This window comes from Girardinichthys multiradiatus, chromosome 5 (genome assembly GCF_021462225.1).
Source record: "Girardinichthys multiradiatus isolate DD_20200921_A chromosome 5, DD_fGirMul_XY1, whole genome shotgun sequence".
Taxonomy (NCBI): domain Eukaryota; kingdom Metazoa; phylum Chordata; class Actinopteri; order Cyprinodontiformes; family Goodeidae; genus Girardinichthys; species Girardinichthys multiradiatus.
The window spans coordinates 40646767-40668007 of NC_061798.1; the positions used below are offsets into that span (position 1 = coordinate 40646767).

General features: G+C 37.6%; 1 protein-coding gene across 2 annotated transcripts in view; it reads left to right on the top strand.

Annotated features, from left to right (window-relative positions):
* Nucleotides 1-19685, top strand: part of LOC124869132 (proto-oncogene vav-like) — a 30320-nt gene extending 10635 nt beyond the window's left edge. Inside the window, exons 6-29 of one of the 2 annotated variants that reach the window (XM_047366878.1) lie at nt 1153-1218; nt 1675-1783; nt 3009-3107; nt 4324-4392; nt 4487-4590; nt 4684-4783; nt 5932-6027; nt 6117-6185; nt 6269-6355; nt 6447-6532; nt 6602-6737; nt 8609-8718; nt 9200-9301; nt 9382-9476; nt 9564-9589; nt 9688-9724; nt 10728-10864; nt 14661-14726; nt 14972-15003; nt 16366-16476; nt 17670-17757; nt 17867-17996; nt 19232-19383; nt 19470-19685. In XM_047366878.1, coding sequence (XP_047222834.1) covers nt 1153-1218; nt 1675-1783; nt 3009-3107; nt 4324-4392; nt 4487-4590; nt 4684-4783; nt 5932-6027; nt 6117-6185; nt 6269-6355; nt 6447-6532; nt 6602-6737; nt 8609-8718; nt 9200-9301; nt 9382-9476; nt 9564-9589; nt 9688-9724; nt 10728-10864; nt 14661-14726; nt 14972-15003; nt 16366-16476; nt 17670-17757; nt 17867-17996; nt 19232-19383; nt 19470-19523 — 2161 coding nt within the window. In that variant the 3' untranslated portion in view covers nt 19524-19685. The remainder of the gene's footprint in view (nt 1-1152; nt 1219-1674; nt 1784-3008; nt 3108-4323; nt 4393-4486; nt 4591-4683; nt 4784-5931; nt 6028-6116; nt 6186-6268; nt 6356-6446; nt 6533-6601; nt 6738-8608; nt 8719-9199; nt 9302-9381; nt 9477-9563; nt 9590-9687; nt 9725-10727; nt 10865-14660; nt 14727-14971; nt 15004-16365; nt 16477-17669; nt 17758-17866; nt 17997-19231; nt 19384-19469) is intronic. The other variant, XM_047366879.1, reaches the window with a different exon arrangement.
* Nucleotides 19686-21241: the final 1556 nt, after the last annotated feature.

The window sequence follows — 21241 nt, forward strand, 5'->3', positions numbered from 1 at the left end:
TTTGGCTGGGCTGCCAGGAAACTTTGATTCTATTTCTTTTCATCCGTCCATCTTATTGTATAGCTGATGCTTTTGGGATGCAAATGGCATGTTCTGTAACCTGTTGAAGTTACTGAATATTTTACAGATGTTTATGAAATAAACTAATTTTCACGAATATGGTACAATGTTACTGGATACAGGTCACAAACCCTAAATGAGAAACTGAGGAAGGACTCAATTGCAGAGCGTAGTAGGAGATGAAAAGGTTTAATAATAAATAAACTTACAGGGAGACCAGGCACTGAGACACAGGCAGGTTCGTGGAGTCAGCGGACATGGAGCAGACAGCAAACAGGAGGAATCAGTAAAGAACAATGAAAACCAGAGAGTATAAGTACTGAGGTAGGGTGGAGAATGGACCAATGAACACTGGTAGCTAATCAGGGGGAGATCAGGAGCAGCTGGTGAGGGAGAGATAGCAGGCAACTGATGGAGGGTGGCTAATTAACATAGATGAGCAGGCAATACAAGGGGAATAACAACATCATCTAAGTGAACAGAAATAAATAGAAAATGCAACAAACAAAATAACATAACAGGGGGGACAGATCTACAAGTAAATACAAGCTAAAACATCTAACACAGGAATACAATAAAGTAATGTAGCCACAAGTATGAATTATGGTTCTAATAAAGATGAATGAACTGAAATAACAGCAACAGAAGTAGAGAAAACAGAGAAGGAACTCAAACTCAACAGAGGCAGATCATAACAAGTTTAGACTTTTTTAGACATAAAAACACTGCAGACATTTTTCCCTGACTGGCATTATTACGCCAACCATAACAATTAGACTGGACATCTATCCTTTACTGTACTACAGAAACCCGTCTCTGTACATTCACCCCCTTTAGCCTTCATTCTCATTCTGATTTTCACTTTTTCAACAGTCTTACTTCTTCCTAGCATGTAAATATTCTTACATTTGCAGGGTAATAGTTTTTTACTATTCTACCAAGAAAATCCATGTCTTCATACAAATAGACGTTATGGTTAGAGTTGGCGGTAAAAGCAACTGAAACATAAAACCTATAATTACATTTTGTCTCCATGGTTAGTCTGTTGCACAGCAGTAAAACAGCATTCAAGTATATTTTTCTCTCTGCCAGGCCTTTTCCTTTGGAAGGATCCGCTCCTGATGATGAGATCTACAGCGGCCTCTCTGACCAGATAGAGTAAGTCTTTTTCCTCAGAAATGATAAATTTTTAGTCTTCACGAAAACAAAAATGTATTTTTCTGTAATTACCTATGAACTGCTTCAACTTTTACATTTATTGGCAAATAGGTTTAAACACAAATATACAAAAAAATATTACGTCATTAAGTTTTTTACACATTTTATGTGAGAATACTTTTAGTTTAGTAATTCTACCATGCAAGTAAATCTACGCTGATTTAAAACAGAGAAGTGAAATTATCTAAAGTAGAAAAAGACAGAGCTTTCATTTTGAAAGCTCTTAAATAATTACAAGGTTTTCCTGAAATCACATTAATAGCATTTAAACAGCCTCCCATCACATTATCTCTAATTACCTTTAAAAGTTGTAGCCTACTGATGCATGAGCTCCACACTAATATTAATATAGACAAATTAAAGGCGATAACATGATGTTTGCGTGATGTCTGTCAGTGACACAGTGGATGAGGATGACGACTTGTACGATTTTGTGGAGGATGAAGATAATGAAGGGGATGAGATCTATGAAGACTTGATGAGGACAGACGAGCAGCCTGAAACTGTGAGTGCTTCACGCAAACACTGTTCCCCAAACAGACGGAAGCCTCTGATAACCTAGAAACTCTGCAGGGCTTTGACATTTGTCATTTTGAACTTTAGAAATGAGTCAGGTTTACCCTACCATCTGTTCATGGATCACATCAAACACTGGTTTGACTGAGGGCCTCACAAAGCAGGAGAAATTTCAGGCCCTGCGTTGTGGTCTTACACAACTTAAAGATAGAGGCTTCAAATGGTGATAAAAATGTATTGTTTTCAAATTTAGAAGAATCATGCAGTCAAGTAAATTATGTTTAGTTCTTTCTATAGAATTAATTTAGGTGTCTCCTCTTCATCACCACAGTTATGTTTCCTCAGTCCATCAAACTAACATCTCCTATGTTAATGGCACATTGCTTTGCATTTAACTTTTTGTTTGTTTGTTGGTGTTATTTTATCCTGATGCTCAGCCCTTAGCACATTATTCCTATTTCCTTGTTGGTTTTATCTTATGTGAAGCACTTTGTGTTGCCCTCATTGTGTATGACACTGAAAAGTAATTGAAAGGTTTTGACTTATATATTTATACAACAGTCTGAAGTACATAAAAGATTTTGACAAAGTTTATATATGTTTCCCTTATTATTTTTCTATTTGTTTTTAACTTTTAAGTAAAGTATTTTCCAACACTTGTGGGTCAGCGATGACAATAATAACAAATATTCTGTGATCGGGTGATCATGTTTAAAAAAATAAAATTGTGATTCATTTGTTTGGAGCTATATTAGGCATATTTAAGAGCACCCCAGTCAACCAGACAGTTTTGTTTTTTCAGGGATTCAAACTAAAATGCATAGATGATGGAAATATAGCTGTGGTGACCCAAATGTGGTGGAACCTCTACATAGCTCCACTGCTCATAGACCATAGAATCACTTAACTCTGTCTGTTAAAGACTTGTCTATTGTCTTTGGCTGTTAACTTGAACAGAATATGAGATCCTAAATAGATTTTATGACATTTACTTTTTTGTTTAAATTGGTCTTTTTTTCATATAATTCATATGTAGTGTTGGATTTAGTATTTATATTCTGTTTGGCTAAATTGTGAAGCACTTTAGTCAACTTTTGTTTGTTTTAAATATTCTACACATAAAAATTTCACATTGACATTATTCTAAAAACACAGATTTAACCATATAGTGAGAACTGTGTAGCCTTGTTTGACTTTTTGCGCACTCGTTGAAGCAGCAGCAGAAGACTGGTGTTGACAAGCGAGAGTGCTGCCTGCAGGAAATCCGACAGACTGAAGAGAAATACACTGATACACTGGAATCTATCCTACAGGTGCGCACACATACAGAATCACATATGTAACGTTCACTCCATGTTTATTGGCACCATTGGCAAGGATGTCTAAAATGTCTTGAAATAAATTCGTAGTAGCCAGAGATTTTTTTTGCCTGTCTTACCATCCTTCTCACTGTGCTTGGTGGCAAGATGAATTCAGATCCTTGTCTAGCCTTGTTTATCTCAGCTCTACTTGTTTTAAACTTTTTAATTTGTACCCTGACTATAGATATAGGCAAACCTAGGGAAGCAGCTGTTTTCTTGTCACCATGATGAAAATCAACACACCTAAGGGTTACATTTATAGCATGTTCTCCCATCATTCCTGTTTTGAAGAGTAGTTAAGATAAAGTGATATTTACAACCCAAAGAAACAGGCAGCATAAGATTAGAAATCAACACTTTCTTAACATGCATCAACCTAAACATAGGAATTGTGTTTATGCAGAAGACAAATGCACTCGGAGTAGGAGTTTGTTTTTGTTTCTTTATTTAGGAATGCTGTTTTTTGTTTATGTTAAACTTGTTCTCTTCTGTCCTGTTCTGGTGCCACATGCTGTAATTTAGACTCATTACTCTGGCCTTCATGTGTTTCTTAGACAGCAAAGGAAAGTTAAACTTGTGCAGTTTCTTTCTGAATGTACAGTCACGCACTTTTATATCAATAGTATCAAGTGTTAGCTGAAGAACTTACGATGGCATTTGGTTTTTGGACACTTCTGCTAGCATCTTGCGGTCCGGTTTCAGGGTGAACTTGCTTGGACTGCCAGATCTGGGCATGTTGCCACTTGGTTTGACCCTTCAAACCCCTTACAAGACTCATGAACTGCTATACCCTTCTGTCTGAGGGCCTGATGTGATAGGCCAGTGTGAGATTATTAGCCATTGTAAGTGGAAATAAATATGGGGTTGTCCAAATGTATTTCTTAACAGAAATGTTTCATTTGATTTACAGAAAGGTTTGAAAGGTCTTTTCTTTTGTTTTTGTTGTTAATTTAGATTACTTGAATTTCACATAACTGTACATATAATACATCAGTTATAGCAATGACATACAGGTTTTCAGACATTTCTTCACCCATGCATCATTTCACTTCACCTGCTGTCTTTAAATGAGATGCTGGGTAAGATCCAAACAAGGTGCCAGTCCATTATAAGGCGTTTAAAATGTCTTTGAGCAGACATTCATGAATACCTTCCCTGTTCTGTGCAGCACTTTATGAAGCCCCTTGAAAGGTTTCTTCACCCTCACGACATTGAAAGTATCTTCATCAACATAAAGGTAAAAAGGGAGATTATCTAGACAGCCACTCAAATCTTAGATTTGAAGGATTGTTTATATGGTATACATTTGACTGTGTGCTTTTTATTTGCAGGAGTTGGCTAAAACCCATCGCTGTTTGCTGGAGGAAGTCCGAAACTCAGTTTTAAATCATGGAGCCAAGAATCTTTACCAGGTGTTTATAAACTACAAAGAAAGGTATGCCGCACCTACAAATACCCAACTGTTTCTACTGATCAGGAAAACAGCAGATGTATTTGTTTGAATATTTTATTTTCGGCCTCCCTGCAGGCTTCTACTGTACGGCCACTACTGCAGCCAGGTGGAGGCAGCAACGAAGCACCTCGACAAGGTATCAACCAACAAAGAGGATGTCAGGATGAAGCTGGAGGTAAGGACGCCCCACACAGTCAGAAACAATTACAGCTAATCAAGAAGGCAGAAAGCTGCTTTTTTTTTTTGTCCAACTGTGCTGGATAAGCATTTTTAATCCAAAGAGGGGAAACTACCTTTGAAATTGGTTCTGGGTTTTTTTTTACATCCTTGAGCTATGCATTCAGAAGTGAAAATGAGAACTAATAGTTTGATTTCCTTAATTTTCACTTTATCATAAAAACAGAGTGCCCAATTTTGATCTATTATTTATACATTTTATTAGTCATTTCATTGTCCTTTCCTATACATATACTTCCAACTAAAGGTTTCAGTATCTTTTCATTAAGCATGGCCTCTTTACCCAACCAGAGGAGTCTGCTCCTGCTAACCATTTAAAAGATTACTCATTTCTCTTAAGCTTTTACCAAGAAGTTTCAAAGGGTTTGTGCAAAAGCCCACTACATATAAATGTTTAATTAGTTTTTAATATAACCCAAGTGTATATATGTAACTGCAGAGCAGACTAATCTCACATCTGGATAATCAGCAAAATGACAGAATGAAATTATGCATAATACAGTCCAAAAGTCTGAAAATCCAGAATGAATTATTGAATTTATGTAGAATGAACTGTGAAAGTATATCCTGAAAGGCTCAAGAAATTGAATTAAAGTCTCTCTCAAGTAGCTGGATTCAAATGCAGCGTTGTTTTGCAGTTTTCAAAAAACACTGACATAAACAAATGTACAAAAATGGTCAAAAGTCCCATGTGTTGAGCAAATTTCCTGTGACAGAGCAAGCATATGTCCACATTTCTGTCAAGAAGGCACACCTACTTGATGGAGCAAGATTGACTTTTATGCAATATATCCAGACTATTCATTCAACGTATTCAAGGTTCATTTCATATATTCAGACTTTTGTTCTATATATTCCAAGTTATGACAATACACATATAAAATAATTTATCTTATATATGTGTACATGAAGAGGGAAATTATTCTAATAAAGTGACAGATGTGTGCGATACCACTGTAGTGAGAGATTAGGTATAATATAATGCAGAGCAAACATAAACACCACAATAAGATACAAATTCCTGAGGACATGATCAAAGAAAGACACAAAACCGAGCAGATATTTACTTCTTGTTTTCTTCCTCAGGAATGTTCAAAGAGAGCAAATAGTGGCCGTTTTTCTCTCAGAGATTTACTTATGGTTCCTATGCAGAGAGTCCTTAAATACCACCTGCTGTTACAGGTCTGTGTGGACACTTATAATATATTCACCCACTGTATGCTTGTTTTCTGGATGGTTTTACACAATGTGATACTGTTTTATTATGTTAGGAATTGATGAAACACACCACCGACCCAACGGATAAGGAAAATCTCCGAGCAGGTCTAGATTCCATGAGAGTAAGTGTCTGTTAGTTTATTTTTTATTTCATAAGTAGAAGTGTTTTTTATTTATGGTCACTCATTTCTGTGTGTATTCTCAGGATTTGGCTCAGTGTGTGAATGAAGTGAAACGAGACAACGAGATCATCAAACAAATCACCAGTTTTCAGATGTCCATAGAAAACCTGGTGAGGTCACACTTTTCGGTTTTGTATGCTTACTCTTCGGCTGTTCTTTAGTTGTCCCCTGAGGTGATGTTGATAATCTTTTGCTCCTTAGACTCAGTCTTTGGCTCTCTTCGGCCGTCCAAAGATCGACGGAGAGCTGAAGATCAGCAGCTCAGAGAAAAAGTCCAAACAGGACAGGTCGGTATCATAATTATCATCATCTGTGTAGTTTTTTTCTGTTTGACACCATGTTTTACTTTCCATCAGATATGCGTTCCTTTTCGACAAAGCTGTAATCATTTGTAAAAAGAAGAGCGGAGAAACCTTTGAGCTCAAGGATATTATTGAACTACATCACTACCAGATACGAGATGAAACCATGGGGCAAAAGGACAACAAGAAGGTAATCCTCATTTTGCTACAGAAACGCTTGTATGATTCATTATTTTACTAAATTATTTACACATCTTCATTTTCTTTCTTTACATTACAATCTAAACACAAACTGCAACTTTTAACAAATAGGAATATGAATACTCCTAAATAAATTGTAATTTGCGTAAGTTTAATCTCAGTATAATTACAGCTTTTCTGTGAGGACCTCAGATGTTTGTTATAGAACAATAGAGGACAAATAGCATCAGGAAGCTCAAGAAACACAGCAGGCATCTCAGGGGTAAAAGTGTGGAGAGGATTAAAGCTGGGTTGGGTTATAAAACAATATCCCAAGCTTTAAAAAAAACTGTACAGAGAACCATTTAATTCATCATCTGAAAATGAAAAGATAATAGCAGAAATGCAAACCTACCATGACATGGCGTCCACCAAAACTGACTCGCCGGGCAAAGAGAGCATTAACCAGGGAAGCAGCCAAAAGGCCAATGGTACCTTTACTGGAGCTGCAGAAATCCACACCTCTGGTGGTAAAGTCTGAACTTACACTTCTGGACTGTAAATATCTGGCCTGTGCGTAAGAGTGGCAAGAAGAAAGTCATTGCTGTCTGAAAACCATAAAAAGTCCAGTTTGCAGCTGGACGCAGCCCATGCTCAGCACACAGCAAACATATGGTAAAAAGTGCTCTGATCAGATGTGACCAAAAGTGACCTTTTTGGCTCACATCTACAACATCTTGGGTGGAGCAAACTTAACACTGAAATATGAAAACACCACAGTAAAACATGATGATGACTGCATCATGCTGTAGGAATCTATTCCTTAATCTCGGACAGAGAAGCTCCTCATAGTTGATGGTAAAAACTGATGGAACTACAACTAAGCCCAAAATTATTCACACCCCTGGATTTAGGTTTAAAGTTATTTTAGAGCAACCCATCCAGACTCCAAGCTTGAATATAGTAGAAAATTTGATTGAGGATGGAAGGAAGGCCTTCCAAGCTCAAAGACCTGGAGCTCAACTCCGAAGATAAATCGTGAGAACACCAAAGCTGGTCAGCATTTCAATAAAGCTTTTGATTGCTATAATACCTATAAAGCTTTTCTCACTGGTTATAGATAATCTTTAAAACACCAGTTTTTATTAAAATGTAAATAAAAACAGAAATCAAATATAATACCCCTTGTACATTTTCTTATCCTCTTTTAGGATGGTCCTGTCTACTTTCCTATCAGAAACAAACTACTTGTTAGAATGCAAATATATTTCAATCTAAATCTGATAAAGGTGTGAATAATTCTGAGCTTAACTGCAAATGCGGTGCAGTCCTAGAAGAAAACCTCCTAGAAACTGCACAAGACTTGAGACTGGGAAAAATTTTCACCTTCCAGCAGGACAAGAACCCTTAAAATGCAGTCAGAGCTGCAATGGAAGGGTTTAGATCAAACTAAGTTCATGTGCTTCAATGGTCCAGTCAAAGTCCAGACCTAAAATTTATATTTTCAAACAGTCTACATCAAATCTGACTGAGCTTGAGCAATTTTACAAAGAAGAATGTCCAATACTGCTAAACCAAGACATTACACATAAGACTTGCAGCTGTAACTGGAACTAAATCTGGTTCTACAGAGTAATTACTCAGGGAAGATGAACACAGATGCATGCCACACTAAGACATATCGTGTTTGTTTAAACAAAATTAAAAACCATGTATCATTTTTCTTTTTGTTCACTATATGTGCCACTTTGTGTTGATCTATTACATATGATGAACCCTCACATATAAAGTTTAAGGTTTTTTAAAAAATACACTTTTGCAAGGCCCTGTAAATGTTTAGGACATCTATAAAACAGACTACGTGTGTTTCTGTGCGTACAGTGGTCCTATCTGTTCCTCTTGCTGGATTGCTATGGGAGGTGCGGCTACGATTTCTACTTCAAAACCAGAGAGCTGAAGAAAAAATGGCTGGAACAGTTTGAGATGGCTATGTGAGTTATCACACATGGACAAACACACAGCAGCACCAAACTACCTAATATGTGCAAAACAGAAGAAAAGGAGTGGGTTGTTAAAACAATATGGCAACCTTTCACAGCTGAACAATCAAGTATTTCCCCGAGGAATTGTTAAAGACAAACAAAATAGATATGAAACTTCATCACGTGGCTCACATTAACGTTGCTGCAATGCCTTCATGTGTGGTTTTTATAACTGATCACATTTAACAGAAGAAAAATTCTTTGTGCAAAAAACTGTATCATCTCACACCTAGAAAGGTTTTACTGAATTTGCATCTTATTTAACAATAGTCATTACTGAACCCCATATTAAATCCCACTCTTTTTTTTTTTACTGTCTTATTTGAAAATTTGTTCATTTTTATAGTTTTTATTTAACCTTGACGGACAAAAGAAAACTAGCTGTGTGTCCAGCTTTGGTCAAAGCCTTGTACTGTGCCTATAACTGCAGGTCAAACATGTGTCCTGAGAACTCCACCGCAAATAACCACGACTTCCAGATGCACTGCTTTGAGGAAACAACCTCCTGCAAAGCCTGTTCAATGCTGTTAAGGTATTTATTCCCACCTCCCAGAACTCCTGTTATATTTAAAAAGTGTTTACTAGGGTGGATTCTCTCCATGTTGTCTCCAGAGGGACGTTCTTTCAGGGCTATCAGTGCACTCGTTGTAAAATGGCGGCACATAAAGAGTGTTTAGGCAGAGTCCCGGCATGTGGACGGAACTCAGGTACGTACCCATGCCTTTTTAGTTGCAAAACCACTCTGGTTTTGGTAAGTGTTTCTTATTAAATTAACTGTCCTGTGCAATTTACAGATAGTTCTGCCAATATTAGGAGACAGGTACAAAATTGTTTTATATTAACAGAATCAATACTGCTGGTTAAATTTAATTTGTGCCACTCTTTAAAACGTTTTACCACTATTCTTTGCTCCCTCAGGATAAAACACACAGATCCCCAGGGAGTTCCACCATTGGTATGTTTTTGCATATACAATAAACCTAACCTTCCAGTTTATACTTTTTAATCTTTTATACATGCATCATGTGCTGTGAAAAGGGATTTTGCCCTCCTACAGATTTCTTATAGTTTTACTTTTCTTGTCACACTTCAAAAGTTTCAGATCATCAAACCCTATATTCCTAAGGCTTTGGGATTCCAGCGAACTAAAGTGAGAGCCATTATCTACATACAGAATAAGCATGGAACGGTGGTGAACCTTTCCAGGTGTGGCCAGCCTTTCAAAAACTGATTTTGGGACCACCTCAAAAGGTCATCCAGTTCACAAAATAACCTAGAGCAACATCTAAAACCCTGCAGGCTTTATTTGCCTTAATCAGGGTCAGGGATCATATTTCAACACTAAGAAAAAGGCCGGGCAAAAATGGCACCCATGGGAGACTTCCAGCCTAAAAGCACTGGTGATCAACAGAACACAAAGGCCCATTTCACGTTTGCCTAAAAACTTCATGATGATCTCCGGGACAGTTCGTAAAATGTTATGTGGACCGACGAGACAAAAGTGCACTTTTTTGGAAGGTGTGCGTCTGATTACATCTGGTGTAAAAATTATCGTATCATTTCAGAGAAGATAGATCAGACTTATAGTCAAACATGGTGCTGGTATTGTGATGGTCTGGGGCTGCTTTAGGTAATCGATGGAACCTTGAATTCTGCTCTGTCTAAATGATGTCAGACCATCATTCAGAGTTACGCTGCACGTTTGGATCGTTTTTTACCCTTCATAAATAAGTAAATTATTTAAAAACCGCTTTTTGTATTTATTCATGTTGTCTTTGTCCGATATTAAAAATAAGTTTGATGATCTGAAATATTGTAGTCATAAAAAAAACAAAAAAAACAGAAAAACTCCTGTAATGGAGCAAATACTTTATCATACAACTGAACGTCCAGGACTGCTATTTTTAAATGCCCTTTCAAATATTATAGCATCCTCTCTATTTCCTCTATATTTCTAGGATGTCCAAAGATGGAGGTGTGTCAGGAGTATTATGGCCTGCCGCCGCCCCCTGTGGGCTTTGGCCAGCCTCTTCAGCTCTTGAAATTTGACATTATTGAGCTTAGCCGGGCCAATGTTGACCTGGCCTGGTGGGAGGTAAGACTGGATCGCTATTCAGAGGTCACTCTATTTCTTGTAGAATTTTCAGATGTTTGAGATGTTTCCTTCACTGCACTACTCCTTCCTGCGCTTATTGCAGTCTGTGAGATTAATTTGAAGGCGGATTTGAAAAATAAATAGACGGAGTTTCATTTAGCTGCGTAAGTTTGATGTTCCTGCTTTTTTATGCCCTGGCACATTGTTATATAATAGGTTTTGTCACTTTATATTTGAGATGAAGCCAGAGGGCCTTGTTAAAATGGCAAGCTAAGATATTTTCATTAAAATTGGTATGTTTGGCTTACTTTAGAGCAACTCCAGAAGATAAGCTTCATTTATGAAAGTATAGTTTTCCTACAGCACTAGGTACAAATGTTCATGACTGTCATCTTTTTTTTTTACAAATACAAATCATATTCAGGTCTGAAAATTGATTGGACCATTCTAGGACATGAATATTGCTGGATCTAAACCATTCCATCGTAGCTCTAGTTGTATGTTTGGGGTTGTTGTCCAGCTAGATGGTGAACTGCCACCACCATTGTTTCAACATAAGGGTGGTGTGTTCAGATGGATTGTGTTAGTTATCCTCCAAACATATTGATCTGCATTTAGGCCAAAAAGTTCAGTTTGGTCTCATCTGACAAGAGCGCCTACGTCCACATGTTTACAGTGTCCCCTACAAGGCTTGTGCAAACTTGGGTCTTCTCATGACTTTCTCTCAACAATGACTTGTTGGATCTTCTTGCAACTCTTCTATTAAAGGACAGATCTTAGGCTACTTAGCTTTTTTGATTAATGTTCTCCCTCCCTGCCATTTTAGGTGGAATGTTATGTAGTACGTAGGCTTGAAGTTTGTGATCTTCCAAATTTTAGATGATCAATTAAGAAGGTGCGTGCAAAAATAATTTGTTTAAAAAGCTAAAATATCATTTCGACTGAAAGAATTTGTCTCTATCTCTTGACATATTCCCAAAAGCAGAAGTCTATGATTGAAAATCGGTTACAGTTAAAGTTAACAGAAAGTATAATCAGTATAAGATGGGTTTAAACTGACTAAAACATAATGCAATCCAACATGTTAAGCTCCCTACACAAAGCTTAACGCGGAAGGTTCAGGTTAATATTAAGGGCCATTTTCTAGGGCCATTTTCTGAGGTACATTTCTACATGGATAATCGGCTTTGATCCTGGTAGATGCAGTGGAAACAGATGTGGTTAAAGAATGGCTCCATACAAATCACCCTGGTTCCTGAAGGTTTCTGAAGTGGAAACACACCTTTTGTTATTATGCTGAGTTTTTTTCCTATCCAACTTATTCTTAGGTCATGTGATACATTGCATAATTTCTGTTGGCAACTTCCAGTCCAGACTTTTTACATGTAAACGGTCTCTTGAGTTTAAGTTTAGGCATGCTGACCTGAAGAAACTGACTTTTGTTGAATCAGCAAGCATATTTTTCTACCTTGTCAAATCAACTGCTACAGGAGAGAACGGGAAAAAACACAATTTAATTCTGTATTGATCTTGTGTTTTTAATGCTTTTAAATCACTGAGCTACTTGTTTTTGTTTTTTTTTACTATATTTAGGTAATTTCCTGTTGTAGGTGAAAGACTGGGATGTAATGTGCTAATGAATTATTACTAATTATTTAAAAAATTTACTCGTTATTTTTTAACCCTAAAATTATACCAGATCAGCTCTCAGCAGCACTGTTAATCCTATTCAATTCAATTCAATTCAGTTTATTTATATAGCGCCAATTCACAACACATGTTGTCTCAAGGCACTTCACAACAGTCAGGTACATACATTCCTATTAATCCTAACCATTGAACAGTGCAGTCAGAGTTAGTTATTTATTCAAATTGCATAAAACGTTTTTCTGTCTAAGGAAACCAAGCAAATTGCATGAAGCTAAACATGTCGTCACTGGTCAGATCAGGGAGGGGACCAGAGAAAATTACGGAGTCCGACATTGTTTTGGCAAACTTATACACCGAAGCAACACTAACTTTGGTGACCTCCGATTGACGTAACCTGGTGTCATTACCGCCAGCGTGAATAACAATCTTACTGTATTTACGCTTATCCTTAGCGAGCAGTTTCAGGTAGGATTTGATGTCGCCCGTTCTGGCCCCTGGCAGACATTTGACTATAGTCGCTGGTGTCTCTAGTGCCACGTTTCTGACTATGGAGCTGCCAATTACCAGAATTGGCTTCTCAGCGGGTGTGTCACTGAGCGGGAAAAATCTGTTAGAAATGCAGACGGATTGGTGGTGACCTGTGGGCTGAGATCTAGGACTATGATTTCTACCGTCACCCAGCCGGCCTGAAGCCCCGGCTGCGCGGGCTCTGCTGGAGGACTGCTACGGGGAGCTACCCTCGGTGGCTCCGCGCTGGCTAAGGGGCCTCTGCTATCTGCTGGTTTTTCAACAGCGCGCAGCCGGGCCTCTAATTCCGACACCCTCGCCTCCAAAGCTACAAAAATGCTACATTTATTACATGTACCATTATCGCTAAAGGAGGCCGAGGAGTAACTGAACATCTGACACAGAGAACAGGAGAGAGGAGAAGACTCAGAGAAACAGCAGAACGGGTAGCCATGGTGGAGCTAAAGCTAACGCTAAGCTAGCGACCCCTTACCAGTACTAGAAAAACCGTGTAAACACGGAGAGTCCCCAAACGTTAAAAGTAGCAACAGAAAGTAAGTGTTTTAACGTGCTTATGTATTATAACAAGTAAGAGATATCACAGTAGAGAGAAATCAGATCAAACGAGAGAGCTTCACACACCAAACAATCCACCAACAGCGAAAACAGGAAGTGACGTTACCCAGAGCTCCAGCCACTATTGGCTTCACTGACTGAAGATCAAGCTTGGCCACAAACATTTCCTTGTTGATGGTCAGTTGTAGATCAAGCATTGAGATAAGAATTTCTATCCTCCCTGAGGCAAAAGACTCAGTTTAAATGCAGTTTCTCCAGCTTAATTTGTCCTTATTTCTCATCTGTTGGTAATCGTTCAAAATAATCCGCTGATTGCACGAATAATTTATCTTTAAAAAGCACCAGCTGATGTGTGATTTTCACAACAGAAATAAAAAATAGGAAATGTAACTGAACTAACCAGTTACCTAAAAAATAATACTCCGTACAAACCAAAACAAACCACTTCCCTGCAGCAGTCATACTTGAAGCTGATAACAATCAATTATCCAACAGTACCAAGAGCAATAAAGTGGATACCTGTTTTATTCTCTTCAATATGCATAGATACAAAGCATGTACTGTCCTCTGAGTGTATTTTATTGAAGTCAGGGAGTAGGTACATGTTTCATTTATATATACCAATCAGTAGGAGATGAACAGAAATGACGATAACTGGGTTTTCTTTGCATTGTAAGTCTTTAGGTGGTTGGATGCAACAAACGTTCTGCATTAAAGTAATTCTGAATAATCGTTATTTCCACCGTTGCTAAATGGAGGAATTTTGGACCGACCTGCAGACTTCCTGGATATGTGTGTTTGTAAACATCATTTGTCTGTCATGGTCTGGTGGTTTTCTGTGTTACCACGTCTCCAAGTAACCATTTTCTCCCGCTTCACTTATGGGTGTGATGCATACTTTTAATGCTACACTATCAATGCAGCGTTTGCAAAAATACCATGTTAAATGTGTCACCGCAGAGTTTTTCTGAAGCTAAAAGATTTATGTATGTTCAAATGAGCATGTGTGCTGTAAGGACAGCCTGGTTCATCAATTTTGACAATCTGATTGTGTGTTTCTCAGGGAAGAAATTTGACGACTGGTCAAGTGGGGTGGTTTCCATGCCAAAAGGTTCAGCCCTACGTCTCTGTAAGCACATCAGCCAGCACAAACTGCTGCACAACATAACCTAAGCTTTCAGGAACAGAAAATGTTCAAACGTGCAAAACTGCAAAAGAACATTTTCTGTGAAGTCTATTGTGTTTTAGACTTGTTTACCGTTGCTACCATTTGTAGCATTTAAGTAAACATTCACAGTATTAGGAAGTGAGGAATTATTATCCCCATAACAGTGGACTTACATGTAACCTCTGTGTGATCTTACTGTTTTCCAGAGGCCAACCCCAGACCTGTCTGGCTTCCTCTGGTGAGTATGAACAGGAACTGAGTGAAATTACTCACTTACCAACCACAGATAGCCTCATGTAGTCTGAGTTCCTCCTCAGCAGAATTGACTGGGAAACACCATAGTCCTGACACAGAGAAAAACACACTAATGATAGCCTTAAAAACAGAAGCACATACTGAGAAAAAATGCTGGTTTTCAAAGTTGTGCTTGAAAGATACTGTTGCGCACCACTGATGGGATGACACAGCTCAGCACGATTTCTACTGTGGAAAATATAAATAACCCTAGCTTACAGGGGTTGTTGTCTAATAAGTACTAGTGTGCCCAAGATTATGACTAACATTTTTAAAAAAGATAATATTTTTAAGAATTGTCCAAAGACAACTTGTGAATTAGACAAAAGAATCTTTACTACTCCCACTTAGTGGTTAATATTACTCAAGTACTCAAATACAAATCCCATCTGGATGAAATATCTATCTATCTATCTATCTATCTATCTATCTATCTATCTATCTATCTATCTATCTATCTATCTATCTATCTATCTATCTATCTATCTATCTATCTATCTATCTATCTATCTATCTATCTATCTATCTATCTATCTATCTATCTATCTATCTATCTATCTATCTATCTATCTATCTATCTATCTATCTATCTATCTATCTATCTATCTATCTATCTATCTATCTATCTATCTCTCTCTCTATATCTCTCTCTATCTCTCTCTCTCTCTATCTCTCTATCTCTCTATCTCTCTATCTCTCTCTCTCTCTCTCTCTCTCTCTCTCTCTCTCTATCTATCAATCATAAAAAAGAAGGACACAATTAAATAGTAAAATTGGTCAGGTACAAAGTAGTTTCATGACATAAATAATAAATGTGACTGAGCAGTGATTTGGAAGATTAGCGTGGGAATTAAAACTGCAGTGTTTTCTGATATTTCATAACCAGGGAAGTTCAGTGATTTGGGCCTAAGTGTGTTTTTATGCTTTATTTTAAAAGTTGTGAAGTATTGCAGAATATCTTCTTTCAAAACTCAAAAGAAAACGTTGAATATTTTTTACCTTCCCAATATTACTGAATTTCAGTTTTATCCAGATTATATTACTATAATTTCCTATTACTGTCCAGAACATATTATATACATTACTTCAACACTCAGATTCCTCCTCTGACTTCCTGTGGCTTTTATAATTGATTTTAAGATTTAATCTAAAAGCTGATACCTAACACTCAAACCTGGAGAAATGAGGCAACTTTTAGGTTATTATTCAGCCAAGCTCTGGAACTCCACCCCTAAAGAGTCTTAAAATAACAGCCTGAAAATAACATTCCCTGCTTATTTCTTTTATATTTTATCTTTGATTAAAGGTTTGCAGGGAACATGGACCGCACCGCTGCCAAAAACCTGTTGATATCACGGTCTGATGGAACTTTCCTTGTGAGGCAAAAGGATGGAGGAGAGTTTGCAATCAGCATCAAGTAAGAAACCGTTAGCTGTCTAATATTCCTTTGTTATTTTCATGTGCAGTTACAAAGAGTGATTTAGTCGTCTTTATTTGAACAAACAGTATTTTCCAGTTTGTTTGTCATGTTAAACATTATTTCACCAGTATTTACATGACATTAAAGTCTACTGTAAGTGCAGGAGTAGGAATCTTTGTGTAAGCAACTTTTTTTATTGTCTTGCAATAATGTTCATTTGCCTTGAACTTTTACACCCCTGGAACTGATTTTATAAGCACATAGATTGTTTTATGTTTTCATTGGAACTTTATGGGAATAAGCCAAACACAGCTCAGAGATGGTCTTTATGCATGAGATAAAGGCAATGATGAAGGAAAGACACAATAAGGCCCCTTGCACTCTGCTACAAGCCATGTAGTAAACACATCAAACATGTAGAGGAACAGCTCTGTTCAGATGAGACCAAAGTTTATGGTTTTTACATACATGCAAAACACTATATGTGGAGGAAAACTAACACGGCACATCAATCTGAGCCATCCACACAGGGACATGCGGCGTTGGCAGCATCATGCTGTTGGGACAGGGACAGGGAAGCTGGTCAGAGTTGATGAGAGGATGGATGAAGCTAAATACAGGGAAGTCCTGAAAGAAAACCTGTCAGAGGCTGTTAAAGAGTTGAGACTGGGCCAGAGGCTCACCTTCCAACAGGACAACAAGCCCAAACATGCAGGCAAAGAAGCAATGGAATGCTTTAGATTAAAGGACAAAGCATATTCATACGTTAAAATGGCTAAGTTCAAGTCCAGATCTATAACTAAATCTTTAGTAATTAAAAACAAAGTAAACTACCTGCATGAACTGTTTTATATCACTTCTCAGCTGCAGGGAAAAAAAATCTTTATAAACAAAGGAATGCTGCTCAGTTTGACTGGAAATCATTGCTCCTGTTTGCAGAAGTTCAGCAGATTCAGAGTGAATTAAAACAATGGGCTTTCCATCTGCTGTTGATAATCTAAATGTCAGTCATTCTAACGAAGAACTCTCTAATTTTTTTCTTAGACTATAGTTTCAAAATGTGACTTAATCCCCTTGCTTTACTCTTATATGTGTAAACATAATGAGCTGTTAAAAATCGAGCTCGTCGCTGATCATGACAGTTCTTCTCTTTCCTGTTTAAACTAATGATCCCTCTGGGTGCTCTCCAGGTTCAACATGGACATCAGACATATCAAGATCACCTCCTGTGAAGGCCTGTACCGCATCAACGACAAGAAGGCATTTAGAGGTTTAATCGTGAGTTTCAGGCGATGGAGCCATTCCAATGCAGGGGATTTCTGATTGATATAATTTCCATTTTTATTACCCATCTTTATTTTCTCATCAACCTTTTCCAATTCATTAGGAAATGATTGAGTTTTACCAGAAGAATTCTCTGAAAGAGTACTTCAAGGATGTGGACACGACGCTGTGCATCCCTTTTAAACAGCCTGAGCAAAGCAACTCATCTAATAACACACCAAACACAGCACCAGGTACAGAAGCACTTCCTGTGATCACATTTAAGTAAGACTCGGGTATGCTGGGGATCTATTTATGTTTGCTCTTTTATGCTACTCAGATGAGGTGATCCACGATAAATATCGGTCAAAATCAAGAGACATTTTTAGCCCTTTTCAGTATTTATTAAATCAGACTGTCATAAAAAAATTATTTCAGTAATAAATTCAAAAGGTGAAACTCACATATCATAGAGAGCGAATATACACAGAATTATATATCTCGGACATTTATTTTTTGTTAATATTGACGATTATGGCTAATGAAAACCCCAAATAATGCTTCTAGGACCAGAATATTACATAAGACCAATTTAAAAAATACAGAAATGTCATCATACTGAAAATAATATAATCTTGGAGCGAAGACCCATCATAAATCATCCTGAAATTCTTAAATATGCTTTACTTTACAATCCTCGCAAGGCTGTGGTCATCTCTGTTGCTGGTGCACCTTTATTCAACCACACTATTTTCTTTCCATTCAGCTTTCCATTAATGGACACAGCCCTCTGCAAACAGCCATTTTCTTTAATATTAACATTTTGTGGCTGCCTGTTCATGTAGAGTGTCAATGACTTTCTGCTGGACAACAGTCAAGTAAGCAGTCATCGCTCAAATGGTGTCTCGATGAATGACCAATCTCCAAAACAAAAAGACGGAACTCACAAATAATGTTAATGTTGCAAAATTGTATATGTAAGGTTTCATTTACAGACATTTATCAGGCAAACTGATTCCAGTTATTTAAAAAAAACATAAATAGGAAGTTGTATCTGTGTTTCTCATTATCGGAATGTGTTTGCTTGATGAATGAATGTAAATGAAACAATGGATTATAGTTCTGCAGCTTTAATAGTGTACAGAAGATTGTCTTGGCCATAACATAATGTCTATATTATAAAAAAAATTCTTTTTATTCATGTTATGTAATATTGAAATGTCCTATTTTTTAAAACATGTCCCTCTGATAGTTAATCCACCACATTTTTATCTGAATTACTAAAATAAATGAACATTTTGATGACATTCAGTTTTTTTGAGATCCTCCTGTATTAGCTAATTATTTCCTGGCTGTGGCTTCATGTAGACCATAGTAACGGACATAAATAGGTGACAAATACTCTCATAAGGCTCTTCCACATAAATGTTTCAAAATGTCAATGTTATGTCAAGCCCCTTCATGCTGCAATGTGGGCTCTGTCTCACAGGGGGTAGCATAAGGAGCTTCGGCTTAGTGAGGGCCAGATATGACTACTCAGCCCGGGACCGCACCGAGTTGTCCCTGCGAGAGGGGGACACCATCAAGATCCTCTCCAAGAAGGGCCACAGTGGCTGGTGGAAGGGAGAAGTCTACGGCCGGGTGAGATTATCGAGAGATCTACACATGACGACAAAAAACTCAAATATCTGGAGACATCTTGTCTTAATTTTTACCTCTACTTCCAGGTGGGCTTATTTCCATCCAATTATGTGGAGGAGGATTACTCTGATTACTGCTGACTTCCACCTACATGAGATCTTTTAACCCGATCTGAATGTGAAAGGGTCTTCGTGAGCGACTGCATTAAGACATATGCATGAGTGTGATGTGTGCGTGTGAAAGGAAATGTGGTTCTGCTGCTGGATGTCCAGTGATGTGAATAAAACTTTTGTTCAGCTGGATTGACCTGTCTTATTCATGTATCGCAAACTTAAACTCAAGATTTAGGTCAGAGGTTTGATTGGGCCATTTAAATGCCAAGAATGTACTTTAAACCTTATCATTTCTTTGTAGCTCTGGCTCCAAGTTTAGGGCCGTAGTCCTGCTGGACGATGAACCTCCACCCCTTTTCCAAACTCTTAACAGGTTTTCTTTCAGTGTTGTCCTGCATTTAGCTCCATCCGTCTTCTTATTAACTCCCTCTATCTTCCCCAACCCTGCTGAAGAAAAGCATCCACACAGCATGAAGCTCCCACCACGTTTCACTGTGGGCATGGGGTCCGCGTTAGTTTAAACACATACAGTTTTGTTTGTGACCACAAAACCGTCTTCCACATACTTGCTGTATCCTCTACAAGGATTGTGGCAAACATTAAACAGAAGTTCATATGGATTTATTTACCAATATGTTTCTTCTTGCAACTCATAAGCCACATTTGTGACCAGCACCACTAAGACTTTCTCTGACCTAAGATGTAGATCTTTACTTCTCCTTTAGTTACAATGACCCCCTTGGTTCCTCTGCCCGGCCTGTCAGTTTAGGGGGACAACCACATCTTAGCAGTTAACAGTTTTAACAAACTATTTCCAATAATGGTTGATCCGTAAGATGTTCAAAGTTTGGGATATTATTTTATAACTGCATTAAACTTGTCCACAACTTTATCCCTGACCTGTTTTCTGTGTTCCTTGGTCTTCATGATGCTGTTAGTTCACCAATGTTCTCTAACTAACCTCTGAGGCCTTCAGCAGGTTAAATTACACAAATGTGAAATCTATTTACTAAGTAGGTGACTTTTGAAGGGTTTTTGATTGCACTGGATACATAGTGCAAGAACAAGTTCTTTGAAGCTTGTTCATGTTTAAGGGTAATTATTTTTTTTATATGATCAGACTAAAAACGTCTGTTAGGAAAAGCCCAACACTGATCTGCTCGAATGCTTCTGCAAGGTACCTTCATGAAACAAATTTCAGTTTTGCTGTGAGACTTGATTCAGAAATAAAGGCACTCTTCACAGATTGAAGATGTACTGTATGTGTGATTGCCACAGCATTTTTGATTTTAAATTCAGGGCTTAGAATTTGTGACACGGCAAGAAAAGGATGCGACATGAAGTCATCAGTGTGCTCTCTGGTGGGACAATACTTATGTTTCTTATCTTTAAAATGATAACATACATATACAGGTCCTTCTCAAAATATTAGCATATTGTGATAAAGTTCATTATTTTCCATAATGTCATGATGAAAATTTAACATTCATATATTTTAGATTCATTGCACACTAACTGAAATATTTCAGGTCTTTTATTGTCTTAATACGGATGATTTTGGCATACAGCTCATGAAAACCCAAAATTCCTATCTCACATAATTAGCATATTTCATCCGACCAATAAAAGAAGTGTTTTTAATACAAAAAACGTCAACCTTCAAATAATCATGTACAGTTATGCACTCAATACTTGGTCGGGAATCCTTTTGCAGAAATGACTGCTTCAATGCGGCGTGGCATGGA